Below are 15,756 nucleotides of genomic sequence, written 5' to 3'. Positions count from 1 at the left end.
CCTGCGTGAGGACAGCAATGCTGATGTCCTGCCCGCTGGCCTCGTAGATGAGTTGTGTGAGCTCCTCGGGGGGAAGGGGCCTGGGAAAGAGCACCAGGTCACAAACATGATGAGATGTCTCAGAGCAGTGTTTCCTTGCCCTCCATGGAAGACCCCTGTTTTCTGTAGTAGGCATGCCCATGTAACAGAGTGTCTTTAAAACCCCCTCCTCCTGAACAGTGGAGAGCACTGATGTTTTCCCCTGGTTTCCCTGCAATCCTAGGTTCCCAGGGCAGAGGACTTACGCAGAGATGGTCTTCTCCCGGGGCTCGGGGGGCAGGCCAACGGTGAGTTGCTTCTGGTGGGACAGTAGGTCCGTGCAGGCCTACGCATTGAGGAAAAAGGTTGAGAGCAAAAGAGCTGGAGCACGAGAGAGATTAGTAAAGACAAGTGGGAGGCACTGCTAATAAGATCATACATTTAGGCCTGGTGAGGTGGCTCATCTGTAATCCCAGCACTTTGGGAAGTCGAGGTGAGAAGATTGCCTGAATCCAGGAGTTCAAGACCAGCCTGGGTAACTTGGCAAGACCTTGTCTTTACAATAAATTTTTAAAAATTAGCCAGGTGTGGTGGTACGTGCCTATAGTCCCAGCTACTTGGAAGGCTGAGGTGGAAGGATTGCCTGAGCCCAGCAGGTCAAGGCTGTGGTAGCCATGATCGTGCCACTGCACTCTAGCCTAGGCAACAGAGTAAGACTCTGTCTCCAAAACAAAAACAAAAACAAAACAAAGCCATACATTTACCTTTAACAAATTTATGACCCATATTGCCCTTTATTTGAAAACGCCATACCTAGACTCCTGACTAAGCAACCCAGGCAGAGCTTTGTTCCCATGGTCTGTGTATCTCCAATGTGTAGCCCCAGGCCTGGTTCTGCAGGGCCCATTAGTGGGAATTTAATGCCCACCCACTGCAGCAAACCCACTGGATTCCCTGATATTCAGCAAGGCGCAATGAATCTTAGGATACTGATGGTAAGAGTTAATGACTGTATTATATTACTAAATTACCAGTTTCCCCGTTATTCACATATAATAAATACCTTACCATCATAACACTTAACTCAAATGTCTGAGAAAGTGGTTCTGGAGTTTGCAGGGCCTCAAGGTTATAAATATTAATGATCATTATACTGTGGATGTGCAGAAAAAAGATCTCTGTTTAAGAGAATGCTAGGCCACAAAGCATTTTCATCTGATTTCATGGTAAGCCTTTTTCTGTAGCTAAAAAAGAAAAAAAACTAATCCACTTGAATTTCTTTCCCTCTGCTTGCCTTCCTAGAGCCGGGGGGGGGGGTGGTTAAGGGCAGGAAGAAGGGTTTGTTCCATCTCTATGTTAAATAATGGGTTTATTTTATAAAGAAGAGGTATAACCGGAAGACTGGAAGTGGAAGAGGAAGAGGACACAGGGCTAGGAAGGACACATGAGCAGTCAGCATAGTCACACTGACCTCAGCCAGGACCTCCACTTTCTTCCTGAGCAGGCCTGAGATATAGCGGATTAGACCCCATTCCTGGTTTAAGCCAGCTTTCCCATAGAGCTCACTGAGAAGATTGTGAACGGTGACCCCATGCTGTCCAGAGAGATTTGTGTCCCAGCTGGGACCCCTGTTAAGAGAGAGAAAAACCCAGAAATATAGTCCAGAAGGTTTAAAGGCTGAGAAAGGAATGAATCACTGCACATTATGCCATGCATTTGGGCACTCCCAGTGCCTCTGATTCTCACTGAGAGGGTTACATCCTGCCAAAACATCCCTGTGTCTTTTGAAGCAGAAGACTAACATCAGCACATTGTGGGATTCTGGCCTCCCACAGCCTTCTCATCCTGGGAGAAGCATCAGAGAGGGGGATGATCTCATTCATGGTGATCCTGGGTAATTTGGGTGAATATAATCATGACTCAGGCTGGCTAGAAGGCCATGAAGACTAGAAAAAAATTAAGGAGAACTGAAAAAGCTCAAACTAGTGAAGACATAACCTTACTGCTATGGTTTGAATGTTTGTTTCCCCTCAATTTCTATTTTGAACGCCTAACCCCCAAGGTGATGGTATTAGGAGGTGGGGCCTTTGGGAAGTGCTTAGGTCATGGGGGTGGAGCCCTTCTGAATGAGATTAGTGGCCTTACCAGAGGGACCCCAGAGTGCTCACTCGTCCCTTCTGCCATGTGAGGACACAGTGAGAAGGCACTATCTATGAGAAACTGGGCCCTCACCAGACACCAGATCTGCCTTGACTTTGAACTTCAAGCCTCCAGAACTGTGAGAAATACATTTCTGTTGTTATGTAAGCCATTCAGTTTGTGGCACTTTGTTATAGCTGCCTAGGTGGACTAAGATACTTACTTTATAACATAAAGAATGTACAGAATATCTGCCTGGTCCTGTAGGTTCACACAATCTTTCAGCTGCTCAACCAGCTTTTCACAGTCCACGTCACCATGGTCATCTTTGGGCCACTGGAAGTCACTTTTGGGAGCCTGTCCCCACAAAAGCCAAAAAACAGGGAGAGGGGCTGAGCGGGGGAACTTTCAGAAGATCAAGAAGTAAAACACCAGCCTGGTCTTAGAACTCTGTTGCTGTGCTCTGTTCCAGTTTTTCAATGACTCCTTTGTGCCTTTTTATTTATATAGGCTTTTACTATTTTTGAACAGTGAATCTGCAAGACTGGACTGAATAGGTCAAAATAGGTGAAAGTTATATTTATGCAAGGCTTAAAAACAATCAAAATGAACCCCCTGGGGATAGGAATCATGAGAGTAGTTATCTTTGGCCTGAAGGGGAAGAAATAGGCTGGGAGGGCAAAGAGGTGTGGCCACTAACCCAGTATATTGGCTTGGCGATAATTCATTCAGTTGAAGGAGTAAATGACATACCATTCCCAAATATGCCAGCTTGGGATATTGGTTATTTCGAGTTAAAAACACTGGGAAAATTGTAGTTTCAGAAGGGGCTAACTGATCTGTCTCTTTCTGCATACAGCGAGTGGTAAAGACTCCTCTGGGAAGAGTCCCCTCCCAAACCAGGGTGAGAAAATAGCCCTTACTACCTGAGACCAGGAACTGGGGACTGCAATGAATCTGAATAAATATATTTTCCAAAGTGACCCATCACTTCCACCAGTTTTACAACTCCCACATATCTCCTAGTGACTCCCCTAGAAATGTACTGCCCCTAGTCAGATTGTCTTTGTCTGTCATTGCTTCTCAAATGTATCATTCTTTGTCTAAAAAGTATAAACGCATTTTGCTTTGGCTAATTCTTTGGGCTTCACTCCCTTGTGAAGATCCCCATGTACACGTAAAATGAATAAAACATGCATGCTTCTTTCTTGCTAATCTGCCTATTGTCAATTTGGTTTCTAGATGGAGTTGAAGAACCCACTAAGAGATAAAGAGTGGCTGGAGATGGTCTCTCCCTCCCCTATGGGGCTCTATACCCACTTTATGCAACTTTCTCTAGATATATTATATTTTAATACAATATTTTCTGAAAGCAAAGCAAACATAAAAAATACGTTTTAAACAACCTAACAGGTTAAAATATTCTCCAACAGGCATTGACTGTTTCTACTCATGTGGGATAAAATCAGGGAAGACTTCTGGATAAAATAACACTTTTGGGGAAGCAATGGGGAGCACCCTGAGATTTTATTCTCCTGAAAAATTGTTTACTGTTTCTTATTATGTGAAACCATTAGGAACAGAGTCCTGTACCCTGTTCTGCAAGCAGCCCTCTCTTGGCTGGCTGAAACAGGACAGGGCTAGGTAGCGAGCTAGTTTCTTTCCTTTAGGGTTATATACACTCTGATGAGTAGGCAGAAAGGCAGTAGTAGCCTTTTCCTACAGGCAAGATATAGTAAAATATAAAGGCCTGCATCAAATTCAATGGAAATATTGATGCAAACAAGATTCCAGAAAACTAAGTGGGTGCACATCAGAACCCAGAGCGTCTAAACCTATAGGTCCTGGATATCCAGAAATATGCGTTTTCTTTTGAGTTTAAAAGAACCATTTAAAAGAGTTCTTGGGACTAAACAAGCATCAGAAGACATTACACTTAATTAAAAAAAAAAAGCTATTCCAAATACTGTACCTCTTTTAGGAGTGGTTGAGGAGAATCAACGAGATTCAATGATTTACGATGGGCACTTAGAACTTTAGTTGGCAGAGTCATGGAAACAACTAGAAAACAAAAGAACAAAGAGAGCTCTTCCAGGGAGAAAGAACAAGAAAATACTACTTTTGAGAAGTGCAGTGGCTACTCATTTCACAGAAACCAACTGAAAGAATGATTACTGATTTAGTTTAATTTCAACAACATTTATCCTGTAGCTACAGTACGTGTTCCACTTAGGAGCGAGAAATGAGCAGGACACAGATCTTGCTTTGAGAAGTAGATTTCATTTTTCCCTCCTGGAATTCAGGGAAAATGACATAACATCTTAGGACTAGAAAGAGCCTTAGCAGTGATCGAGTCCAAACTCTTTTTCTTTCCAATGAGAAAACTGAGACCAAGAGGGTACATTTGTTCAAAGCCAATGGGGTCCCCATAATCAAGGTGTCTGGGCTTCCTGTCCAGTATGCGCTTCACTCTGCCACTGCTGGGTGTTACGGCTTATTCTTTAACTACCTTTGGATGTTGTCACCATCAATATTTTTTCATTATGCCTCCTCTGTCTTCCAGGCTATATCATATCATCTCAGGTGAACAAGAAGTTTTTGAGGTAAATATGATGAATATTTAAAAGGCATGTGTAGACCTCTAGTCTATACTAGAGAAATTGAGCACACATTGTAATTTTACTTCCTCCCAACTCCCCACTAACACTACAGAAAATATATACAGTCATGCGTTGCTTAACAATGGGGACAGTTTTGAGAATTGCATTGTTAGGCAATGCTATAATTGTGTGAACATCCTAGAGTGTACTTACATAAACCTAGATGGTATGGCCTACTACACACATAGGCTACATGGTAGAGTCTGTTGCTCTGCATACCTGTACAGCATATTGACTGTACTGAATATTGTAGGCAACTGTAACATAATGGTGAGTATTTGTGTATTGAAATATAGTTAAATGTAGAAAAGGTACAGCAAAAATATAGCATAAAAGGTAAGTGGTCCACTTGTATAGGGCACTTGCCATGAATGGAGCTCTCAGGATTGGAAGTTGCTCTGGGGAGTCAGTGAGTGAATGGTGAGTGAATGTAAAGGCCTAGAACATTCCTACACACTACTGCAGACTTTACAAACACTGGACACTTAGGGACACACTAAATTCATTCAAAAATTTCTTTCTTCAATAATATATTAACCTTAGCTTACTGCAACTTTTTTACTTTACAAACTTTTAAATTTTTTAAAAACTTTTGACCCATTTGTAATCACACTTAGTTTAAAACACAAACATATTGTACAGATGTACAAAAATATTTTCTTTCTTTACATCCTGATTCTATAAGCTTTTTTCTATTTATAAAAGGTTGGGGGTTTTTTGTTTTTAAATTTATTTGTTAAAAACGGAAACACAAACACACACATATTAGCCTAGGCCTACACAGGATCAGGATCATCAATATCACTATCTTCTACCTCCACATCTTGTCCCACAGGAAGGTCTTCAGCAATAACACACATGGAGCTTATCATCTCCTATGATAATAATGCCTTCTTCTAGAATACCTCCTGAAGAACCTGCTTGAGACTGCTTCAAGTTACTTTTTTTTTAAGTAGAAGGACTACACTCTAAAATAATGATTAAAAGTACAGTAAATAATAAACCACTAACATAGTCATTTATTATCATTATCAAGTATTACATACTGTACATAATTGTACTGCTGGGCTTTTATACAACTGGCACCGTGGTAGGTTTGTTTACACCAGCATCACTCCAAACACATGACACTGTATTGTGCTACAATGTCACTACAGCTACTAGGTGATAGGAATTTTTCAGCTCCATTATAAGATTAGGGGATGACCGTCATATACGCAGTCTACCATTGGCCTGAACATCATTATGTGCTACATGACTGTATATATATATTTCAAAAGACAAATCCTCAAGGATAGGAAAAATCAGGAGAGAAGATGAGAGTAACAAAATTTTGGAAGCAAGAAAGTTGATGGACGAAAGATAACTGATGTAGCAGACACAAGGTAACCAAATCCCAGTGGAGAAATCCAAGAACTAGTCAGATTTACATCAGAGATTCCTCAAAAGTCTCAGGAACTGCTGCACTGTGTACCTCTGGAACTGGGGATCCAGAAGAGGTGTCCAAAATAAAGAAGATTGTGAAGAAGCTGTTTGAGAAGCTGTGAGCTCCCTAGATGCTCTCTTCAACTACACACAGCTTGATGACTGCCTTGCTCACTCTGACAGAAGACTAGAGGGTCTCTTTGAAGAGGGTAAAAGAGGGAAGATCTCTGGAGAAAAGAAGAAAGCTGACTAGCATGTCTAAAGGTCTGAATGCATTCCTTAGGTGAAATGAGTAACTATATAGCTCTAGGCAACCAGACCCTTACCCTCCAAATAGGAAAGAAAGTAGGAGATTATAGAGTATCTCCGGGAAATCTGACCAGCCTATACCCATATGACCCAGAGTCAACAAGTTCCACCCACAGGTTTGGAGATTCTCGTGCATGACCAGATAACCAAGAAGTATCAGGCACTTTCATGTGGAAGACAGAAACTTAAGCAAACAGGAAAAAAGTGACTTGGGGGAGATGAAAATCATTTGAGGAAAAGAAAATGTAAATACAAACAAACAAAAACAAAAAGCCCTGCCATTAATCCTACTAGAATAATAAGAAATTATATTGTAATGCATGAAACAAGAATAGATGCAATTTGGAGAACAAAGATGTAAAACATAGTTGAGACAATTGCCCTCAGGACAGATAGAGAAATGGAAAACAGAGGCAGAAAAATGATAAAGATTTCACCAGGAAGTAAATTTCGGAATCGTAGAAATCCAGGGGAAAATCCATAGTCTAGGAAAGGAAATGAATTAAGAAACATTTCAGGAAAACTTTACAGGACTGAATAACATAAATTTTCAGGTTGGAAAGGCCCACTGGTACCCAACACAATAGATGAAAACACACCCAGATCAAGATTAAGGTGCATCACTGAAATGTCAGTACCTGGGATCAGAGAAGATTCTAAACACGTTCAAAGAGAAAAACAGTTTCTATTTGAAGGATCAAAAATCAGAATGGGTTTAGATTTCTCAACAGCAACACTGATAATAAGAAGACAATAAAGTAATGCTTTCAAAGATCTGAAAAAGAAATGTTTTCAATCTAGAATTCTATACCCAGCCAAATTCTCAAATGTGTATAGAATATTTGTAGATATTTTTAGACTCGCAAGGTTTCAACAACTGTACCCATAGTGTGCTGTTTCTCAGGAAACTACTGGATGTTCTCTACCAAAATAAGAGTGAACCAAGAAAGAGGAAGAGTTGAGATACAGAAAACAGGAGAGTCAAACCAGAAGACAAGTCATGGAACTCTCCAGGATGATAGCAAAGGAAGATTCCAGGGTAAAAAGTACACCCGGGACATGAAAGGGACCTAAGCCAGGAGGGGCAGTGAGCTTCAGAAAGAAGCAAGTTGAGGGCTGTCATCACCATGTCCTCTTCCATTGTACCATTTTAAAAAACTAATTAAAACTACTCTAAAATGCCCTCAACCAATGCAAAATTCAGAAATCAGGGACTCCAACTAAAGATGAGCCAAGGATGACAGAATGACAGGTGTGCAACACACCTAGAGCACAATCAGTCCAGAAAAAAAAGACACACGTGGACTCTAAGAAAAATAGTGGAATCACGAGATTCACTAATATGATTGGCTTCGAGGAAATTTGTATTGTGAAGCCACTGGAAGATGGAGAAAGAACGCAAAGCATCCAGAAGCTTTGTAGGAGGTGTTGTTGTTTTTTTTTTATAAAAAGAAAATAAATTTAAAAAATAAGAAAGCAAAGCAAATAAAAAGCTAGGGTAACTTTAACTTTAGAAAAAACAAAGAGTAAAAATGGAAACATAATCATAGTATACTATAATGCTCAGTTGGAAATAATATTTGTAAATATACAATAATATAAAAAGTGAATAGTGATTTAACTAAACTTTAATACAATTCCCTTGGTGGGTAAGGGGAAGTGAAGCAGAGGAATGATGATTTAAGACAGTTGTCCTTATCCCTGTAATGGAAAGTCAATAGGTACCAAACCAAGTTGCTGTGTCCAAAGACAGCAGTATACACACATTATTATTACTACAGAAATATGGAGATACATAAATTCCAGAGGAAATGGCTAAAAGAGTTGAAAGAGGTTGCCTCTAAGTAGGATGGGGGAATTTTGTTGTCTTCTAGGATTCTTTGGCTTTTAAGTTATGTCCATGCATTACTTTGATAAAATAAGGTATTTTAATAGGCAGAAAAGAGTTAATAACATACATGGAATTTCCAAACCCTTTGCTTTTGCCATCACAGAAAGTATGTCCCGCGTGGAATGTACAGCACTGAAAACGTGGCAGTCTTCTGCCTTCTTACAAAGAGGGGGCAGATAGCACCTCAAGGATGTACTTTGTAGAAGATGACTGATATATTGGTCCAGTTCATCTTGGCTTTCTGTAATTGAACGAGCAAGAAAAAGAGTCAATGGAAACAAGATGCAGAAATATCCTAATTACATAATAGTGACTGTGTGTGGCATGCACCAGTGAGCAGGCTTAGTGGAAGACAACATTGATATTGATATTTGCACACCCAACCATTCCCCAAAGAGTAAAAGGAGATCTACAAAGATAATAAATGCATGTATACATTTTTTGTTTGGAAAAACTTCATGCCAGGAAAAGAAACTACATGTCAAGATTGTGTTTCTGTCCCAAGATGAACTGAATAATATGTAAGACAACCTGCAGGACGGCAGCCGAGGTCTGGCCTTTTTGTTTTAATTTGCCATACGCTAGCTAAGCCTTATTAAACTCCCAGCCCTACTTCCAACTAGTATCTAAAAGTAAAAAGCAGATCACTTTGCCTGAAAACCTTGCTCAGACCGAGAAATGTTATATACATAGGGTTTCATCACTCACAGCAAACCAAATGTAGATTATTCTACCATTCCTTTGAAACTTCAAGCAGCTCATTTCTGTCTTCAGAATATGTTTTGCAAAAAGTTTCCATTCCTGAAATTTTTTGTTCCTCTAGGTTTAAAAAAAGCCCCACTTTCAAGGTATCATTTGTAGTTCTGATTTTTAAACTGGCATTTTATTCATTTTAATACATTCAAGTTTCAGAAGCCTCTTTTTTGTTGTTGTTTTTTTGTTGTTTGTTTTTAGTCTAATTATCATTTACTTTTCTGGCAATTTTATCACAATGCCAAGGTTTAAATAAATTCAATGAACCACTTGCAAAAGCATTCCAAGGTGTACCTTGATTACAGGTGTCTTCCAAATATCCTCCCAAATCTGAATCGCTATCAGGACTGAAGCTCCTTTCGCTGGCGTCATCAAACAGCTTCTCCTCACAGTCTGGATCCAGGAAGGTCAGATACGTGTAGAATGACGTGGTGAGAAATTCTGAAAGGTTCCCTAATTTTACTCTGCCAAGAAGACACTATATTAGGGATACAGGTGGAGTGTGGACAAACTTCCACTATGAATCACTGAGAGACTTTTCCACAGCCAGGTGACACTTCTGCCAGAATCAATAAATATATTACTCTGCAGATTGTTCCATATAAGTCATCAGCCAAGAAATTACAGCAAAAATTTAATAGCAAGTACAAAGTGGAAGCACACAGCATATTATAAGCCAAATGAATCAAGCTAATTTCTTACTCCCAAATCCAGTGTAAATATAAACCTATTCTACTGAACCAACCAAAAGTTTTACAAAATATATTGAGCAAACCACTTTTAACCAGAACCAACTTATATTTTTTGCTTGTTTATTTTTCTCCCTAAAACGAATGAACCAGGAGCAATTCTTTGGGCACACGTGTGCCATTTCTTATGAGTCCCTACCCCAGAATGCAGTCACACAGTCACAGGAGTGTTATGATGGAAGAGGCAAAGCTCTTTCTAGAAGGAATTCAATGGGCAGGCCGTCCACAGTCTGGAGCAGATGCCTTGAGTGGCCCTATTACATTAGGCTGGGCACAGTTCCACTGAAAACTGGAAGCTGGGTTTGGGCAGCCTCCAAGTTCTGGAAGGGATTTCCACCCTACAGAAAGAAACATCCTTAAAAGTTTAGATAGGGAAGCAGAGAACAACGGGATCCCTCCCTCAGAGCTACCAGCATCAGATTAGCACTTAGTTTAAAAGGTTGAGAGAAAATGAAGGAGACAGCTGTAGCATGCACTGCAAAGGCATTTGTAGGTGCTGAAGCTCCAATGGGCAAATGGGCTACAAGAAAGATGGCCTAGGGAGAGAATAGAACGGCCTTCCTTTAATCGGAAACCCCACAACCACCACCACCATCCAGCCCTGGGGTCAGTTCTAAGGACTGTTTGGTTTTGCCCTGGGGCTGAAGAAGAGGAGGAGAGGGGCTGGAAGTGGAAAAGGCAATGAGAAGGTTTTCTCTGAGGAAGGTAAAAGAAGTCAAGTTTATTAGGATAAATAAGGAGTGCTCAAGAAAGGGAGTCACTTAAACAAGCTTTCCATAGCAAGTTCTCCCAAGTGGATGCAGGTAGGGGCCAGCTGGCAAGGTGAGTTCAGTTTTTTAAAAATCCTTAGATCTAAAGTCAAATGGGATTCAACCTTTATGATCAAAAACTTCATTATCTTCATAATATAATTTTATTTGATAATGTGATCTATTTTATTAATAGTTATAATTTTATGATATGTAATTTATAATTGCATATTATAATACGTTATAACTGCATTAATTTTATAACATAACTCATTAATTATAAAGATCTTCAAGATCAAGAACTGAGTAGGATACATAGCCTAGGCACTCCAGTCTCTTCCAAGGCTTTCTGAAATGTCTGCCATGCTCTATAAACAGTGGGTCCTTCTGATGCCTAGAACCCCCACTGTTCTAGCCATCAGAAGGGGGATCAGGGGCTAGCTCAGCACGAGGGGTCAGGGGCTAGGTTCTGAATTCACATGGAGCTTCTGCACCTATTCTTCTGTGCCCCAGCTCTCTGAGCCTACAGTTCCTTGTCTATAAATGGGAATACAGTCCATGTCAAAATGTGAAAATGACATGAGACAACACACGGAACACACTGAAGTGCTCAATTAACTGCAGACAATATACTTTTTACACAACTACATCTTGATACAAGAATTTATTTTGCAAAATGGTTCTCTCAGTTATGATGTCATACACAGGTGGTAACTTATGCAAATCAGAGTAAAAAAGTACAAGAGTGGATGTAGATTGCAGTTGTGGCACTAATTCTGGAAATGTACACAGCAAGATGTTGGGGACCATCACACTAACACTCCTGAGAGAAAGGCCAGGAAAAGCTTGGATCAAGGGCCGCTTCAACTCTATAGCAAACTCTGAACAAGGTCTGTGGGCAGAAGCACCAAACTCAGTGGGCACTGTAAATTGCTTGAGGCCAGAATTATAAATACAGTGATTTAACCCAAGGACATTAAGCTAGGTGAGATGAGCCAGTCACAAAACGGTGAATTCCATATGATTCCACTTATATGAGCTAACTGGAGTAGTCAAACTCAGAGACAGAAAGGATGGTGGTTGCCAGGAACTGGGAGGAGGGAAAATGGGGAGTTACTGACTAATGGGTGTAGAGTTTTACTTTTTGCAAAATGAAAAGAGTTCTGGGGATTGGTTGCACAACAATGGAAATGTACTTAACACTACTGAACTGTACACTTAGAAATGGGTAAGATGGTAATGTTCTATTGTATGTATTTTACCACATTTTATAAAATGACAGCAACTTTGCTGCAGTAACAGGGTCCCTGCCAGGGGTGGCAGAATGTGAGGAGAAGGGGCAACTTCAACTCCCAAACACTTTTGCAACTGGAATTCTATCAGGGACCAAACAAAAGCCCCCCTGAGCCCCCAAAAGGCTACATAGGGGGCTGGGCTACACAGTGAGGTTCTCCTGAGGTCCTTCTGGCACATCCCAGGGGATTCAGGAAGATGAGGGCACAGATGCTACATAGAAAACCTCTGCCTTGTAATAGTCTGAGGGTATAAAAATGGAAAGGGTTTTCCTGGAGGGTGAGCCCCTATCATTCAAGGTGCTTATGTATAATACCTGGATGCATCAGTCCTATTCTGGGCCTGGAAGCCAAAAGAAAGCACATTTCACCAAGGGTGAGGGGACAGTGATCTATGCAGGCCCATTTGGGTACTCTGCTCTAAGGGCCACTAAGGAATTTGTTAAGTTCTGTGAATGTTTCTTAAGGTGACAGTACACTCAAATCAGTGCAAGGAGCATTTATTGAGCACCTGCTGCATCCTAGGCACTGTGTATTTTCTTCCATGCCTTTCAACGGAAACATACACAGCAATCCATACAGGCGTTCCAAGAAGAATGCCACTTCAGAGGGGCCTAATGTGTTCACCTCCCAATGCCCAAGGCCTCCTGGCACCTGTAAAACTTAAAAGACACCAGCCAAATGTTGGTTCAGAGATGAGTCAAGTTTCCCACAGGAGACTAGATCAGAGAAGTTTTAACTTCCGTTTTATTCTAAAACTCCGTGTTTCTAGGTTCAATGATTGATATGAAAAATGGGAGAAGGATGGCAAAAGACTTTAAGAAAGGTCAATGCTACTCTTATTTTTTTTTTTTTTAAATCACAAATTACCTAGCTCCGCCAAAATATCCATCCTCTAATTTTCTAATTGTAGAAAGCACTGCAGAATGAATGTCTGAGCCGTCATTTGCTAAGGAAAAAAAAAAGTGATGAATTAGTTTACTTAGTCTGATAATACTTTTTTTCCCCTGGTATGCACTGTTTTCATCAGCATAATCTAATTAAAATGCTGCCAGCATAGAAGATTCCCGAGATAAGAAACCAAACTTCTAAGAGCCCCCTCCAGTACTTAGTTCTGTCCCTGGGAGCTGTTTCAAACAAGGGCCCAACTACCACTGGGGCAGGGGTCAGCCCCATCAGATTCCCAGAGTTACTGAGCATAGTGTGAGTGATGGGGAAGGTGAGCGTGGGTCTGCCCGTCATCCGCCAGCAGGTGCATAGATAGGCCAGCTCGATCCTCAGCATCTCCACGATCATCTCGTTGTCCAGGGCCAGGTAGAAGTGATGCTGGTCAGTGAACTGAAAGTCAGAATAGGCCAGGTAAAAGGCTGCCCTTTGTTTGCCTGGAAACACCAGCTGTCACTCAGGGCAGCACTGATCCTGGAGTTTTACTGCCAGGGAAGAGGCTCATGCTGGTTTTAATCCACCCGGTCATGAGGCAGCTCTCTTCCAGATCAGACAAATAAGTCTGTATCCTGCTCAGGACCTGCTGCCACCTCAGTGTGGAAGGGAAAGGTGCACTGCTAGATCTATTTCCAGCTCCTCAGATGGGGATTTAAGCATCTTGTCCAACACTGCTGTCTCTGAAAGCAAATCAATAACTTCTTAATTCCCGCTCCTTCCAGGGCCACTGGGTTCGAAGACGTTTTCCAAGTGGGGGCACTGAAAGCAAGTGAGGTGTGGAGACTCTTTTTACCTGATTGATGGCCTGGTTAATGTCAACTAAAGGCACTGTTGCTGAATGTCAATGAAAATCAAATTGTTCTCCTGGCCTCTGGACCACAGCACGCTTAGCTCTGAACTGAAATTTGTTACTAAGGGAAGTAATTCACAAGAATTCAGTGAACAGCATGAGCTAGGATGAAAAAGAGCAGCTTGGGGCTACTGACCCATGACCTCAAGACCAATCGTGTGCCCAGGTAAGTGGGGGCTGTGCCCCACACTACCAAAGCAATCCCACCATTTGTCTTTCTAGCTGGCCAAATGGGTGAAAAATGTTTGGTGTGTGCTTCCATGGGTCTAGTTTCCTTTGGAAACAAAAACTCTTCAGTTAAGTTTCATAATCAGTATATTCAGTATTCCAGTAAGGGGTGGTGAGGCCTGAAAAATCAGCCTGGCTATATGTTATGCATAGGGTCTAATGACAGCCTACAAAAGGGTTGGGGACTATTATGATTAGGGGTATAAGGATTATAAGTCAAATGACATGTCACCAGCAAATTTCTAAAGCGGTGTGAATTTCACTAACATTATGACTGGAAGTAATAGCACACTCAATTTGATTCAATCAACATTTACTGAGCACCTACTATGAACAAAAAATTGTACTAGATACTGGGTGTCATTTTGTACATTGCTATCTGAACCTGTGAATGCAGAATTCTGCCATATTCAAAGTAGAAAAGCTTACCAGACAGCAAAGAGAACTTAATAAAAGGATGCTCGTTGCTTCACTATTGGTCTGCTCATCTTACCTGGGGTGTGAAGGTAAAGATTTGGTTCCTAATCACATATAGTTTAGAGGTTCCAAGGACACCAATGTGTCGATATGGTCGCCCACTCAAATTCATGTTCTTATTTCGTCCTATTTGAAAAGTAAAAGAGAGATTGGGGTTAGAGGAAATAGAGTAACAACTCATCTGACTCAGGCTGAGGCTGGGCTTTTTTTAATGTTAGACAACCCACTTTGGGGTTTGATTTTTCTACTACCATCGTCCTTCTTTAAAATGGGACAAAACTGAATATAAAAACAAATCCCACCCTCCTTTTCATGAATGGATATGACAGCACCTGATTCCATCTATATAGAATAAAACTATTAAAAGTACTATATTAACATTTACTTTTAATTTATTTAGTATTGAGTCATAATATTTTAAAAAGCCAGATTCTAGAAAAATGTAGAGAACCTCCTCCCATTTTAATAGGTAGATGAACATTTTCTGATACTACATATAAAAATGAGAAGCCTTATCAAGACACAAACAACTCTTCCAATTGTGACTCTCAAAGGTAGCTCCTTATTTTACAATAGAGCTGGCAAATCCTACAGCCAACCTGTGGCAGTATCTATCCAACAGCATGAGAAGAATGTGCTGGCGTGCCCATTTCTCTTCACATCGAAGCAGTGGAACCACCTGTTTTAGTGCTTTGCCCAATTCTTGAGAACTTACATACATCACAGTTTCCCTCAGATCTAAAACCTACACCCAAGATGTTTCCTTGTCCAAAATGCCCTGATATTCCTCAAACTTACCAAGCTTGGCATATATGTGACTAAGAATTCGTCCCGGCTGTACTCGAATTGGATGGATGTCTGCAATGCTCTGAACATTTATACCATGTTTGCTCAACAACTCCTTAATGTGACTGTTTTCTGCCAAAACAGTAACTGTGAACAAGAAGAACAGAGAATCGGCATTAGCTTGTGGCTCGTCTCCTCATGCTGAGATGCACTCGCTACTGCCCTCTTTCTGCTGGTGATATGTATATTAACATGCTCTCCTATGCACTGATTGGCTTTGGAATTGACAGCATTAGTCCTGCTGCTCTTCCTGATTCTCTCTGTCCTTGCCACCCCTTAACACACATGATGCATATTTATCAAGTGCCCTAAATGGGCAAGACAGCCTGACAAAAGACTTCTAGAAATTGTCTTCGAAAGGTTCCAAGCCTAAACACCCCATCTCAAATGTCTTGTCTCCCTCTGTGTCTGCACTGATTCTAACCCTG

At 40.9% G+C, this 15,756-nt stretch overlaps 1 protein-coding gene across 3 annotated transcripts in view; it reads right to left on the bottom strand.

The window, feature by feature from the left end:
- The window catches only part of PHKA2 (phosphorylase kinase regulatory subunit alpha 2), an 85,121-nt gene that overhangs the window by 12,913 nt on the left and 56,452 nt on the right, over positions 1–15,756 (bottom strand). For 2 of the 3 annotated variants that reach the window (XM_008065467.2, XM_021716230.1), the window contains exons 14-24: positions 15,281–15,415; positions 14,499–14,608; positions 13,179–13,323; positions 12,856–12,934; positions 9,490–9,659; positions 8,510–8,683; positions 4,130–4,218; positions 2,381–2,514; positions 1,490–1,646; positions 285–364; positions 2–80 (exon numbers count right to left, since the gene is read on the bottom strand). In XM_008065467.2, the coding sequence (XP_008063658.1) occupies positions 2–80; positions 285–364; positions 1,490–1,646; positions 2,381–2,514; positions 4,130–4,218; positions 8,510–8,683; positions 9,490–9,659; positions 12,856–12,934; positions 13,179–13,323; positions 14,499–14,608; positions 15,281–15,415 (1,352 nt within the window). Of the gene's footprint in view, position 1; positions 81–284; positions 365–1,489; positions 1,647–2,380; positions 2,515–3,080; positions 3,104–4,129; positions 4,219–8,509; positions 8,684–9,489; positions 9,660–12,855; positions 12,935–13,178; positions 13,324–14,498; positions 14,609–15,280; positions 15,416–15,756 lie in introns of all 3 variants that reach the window. The other variant, XM_021716231.1, reaches the window with a different exon arrangement.

Source organism: Carlito syrichta, unplaced genomic scaffold (assembly GCF_000164805.1).
Source record: "Carlito syrichta isolate Samal-C Ts95f unplaced genomic scaffold, Tarsius_syrichta-2.0.1 Scaffold308488, whole genome shotgun sequence".
NCBI lineage: Eukaryota > Metazoa > Chordata > Mammalia > Primates > Tarsiidae > Carlito > Carlito syrichta.
This window is presented reverse-complemented; position numbering and strand designations above follow the sequence as displayed.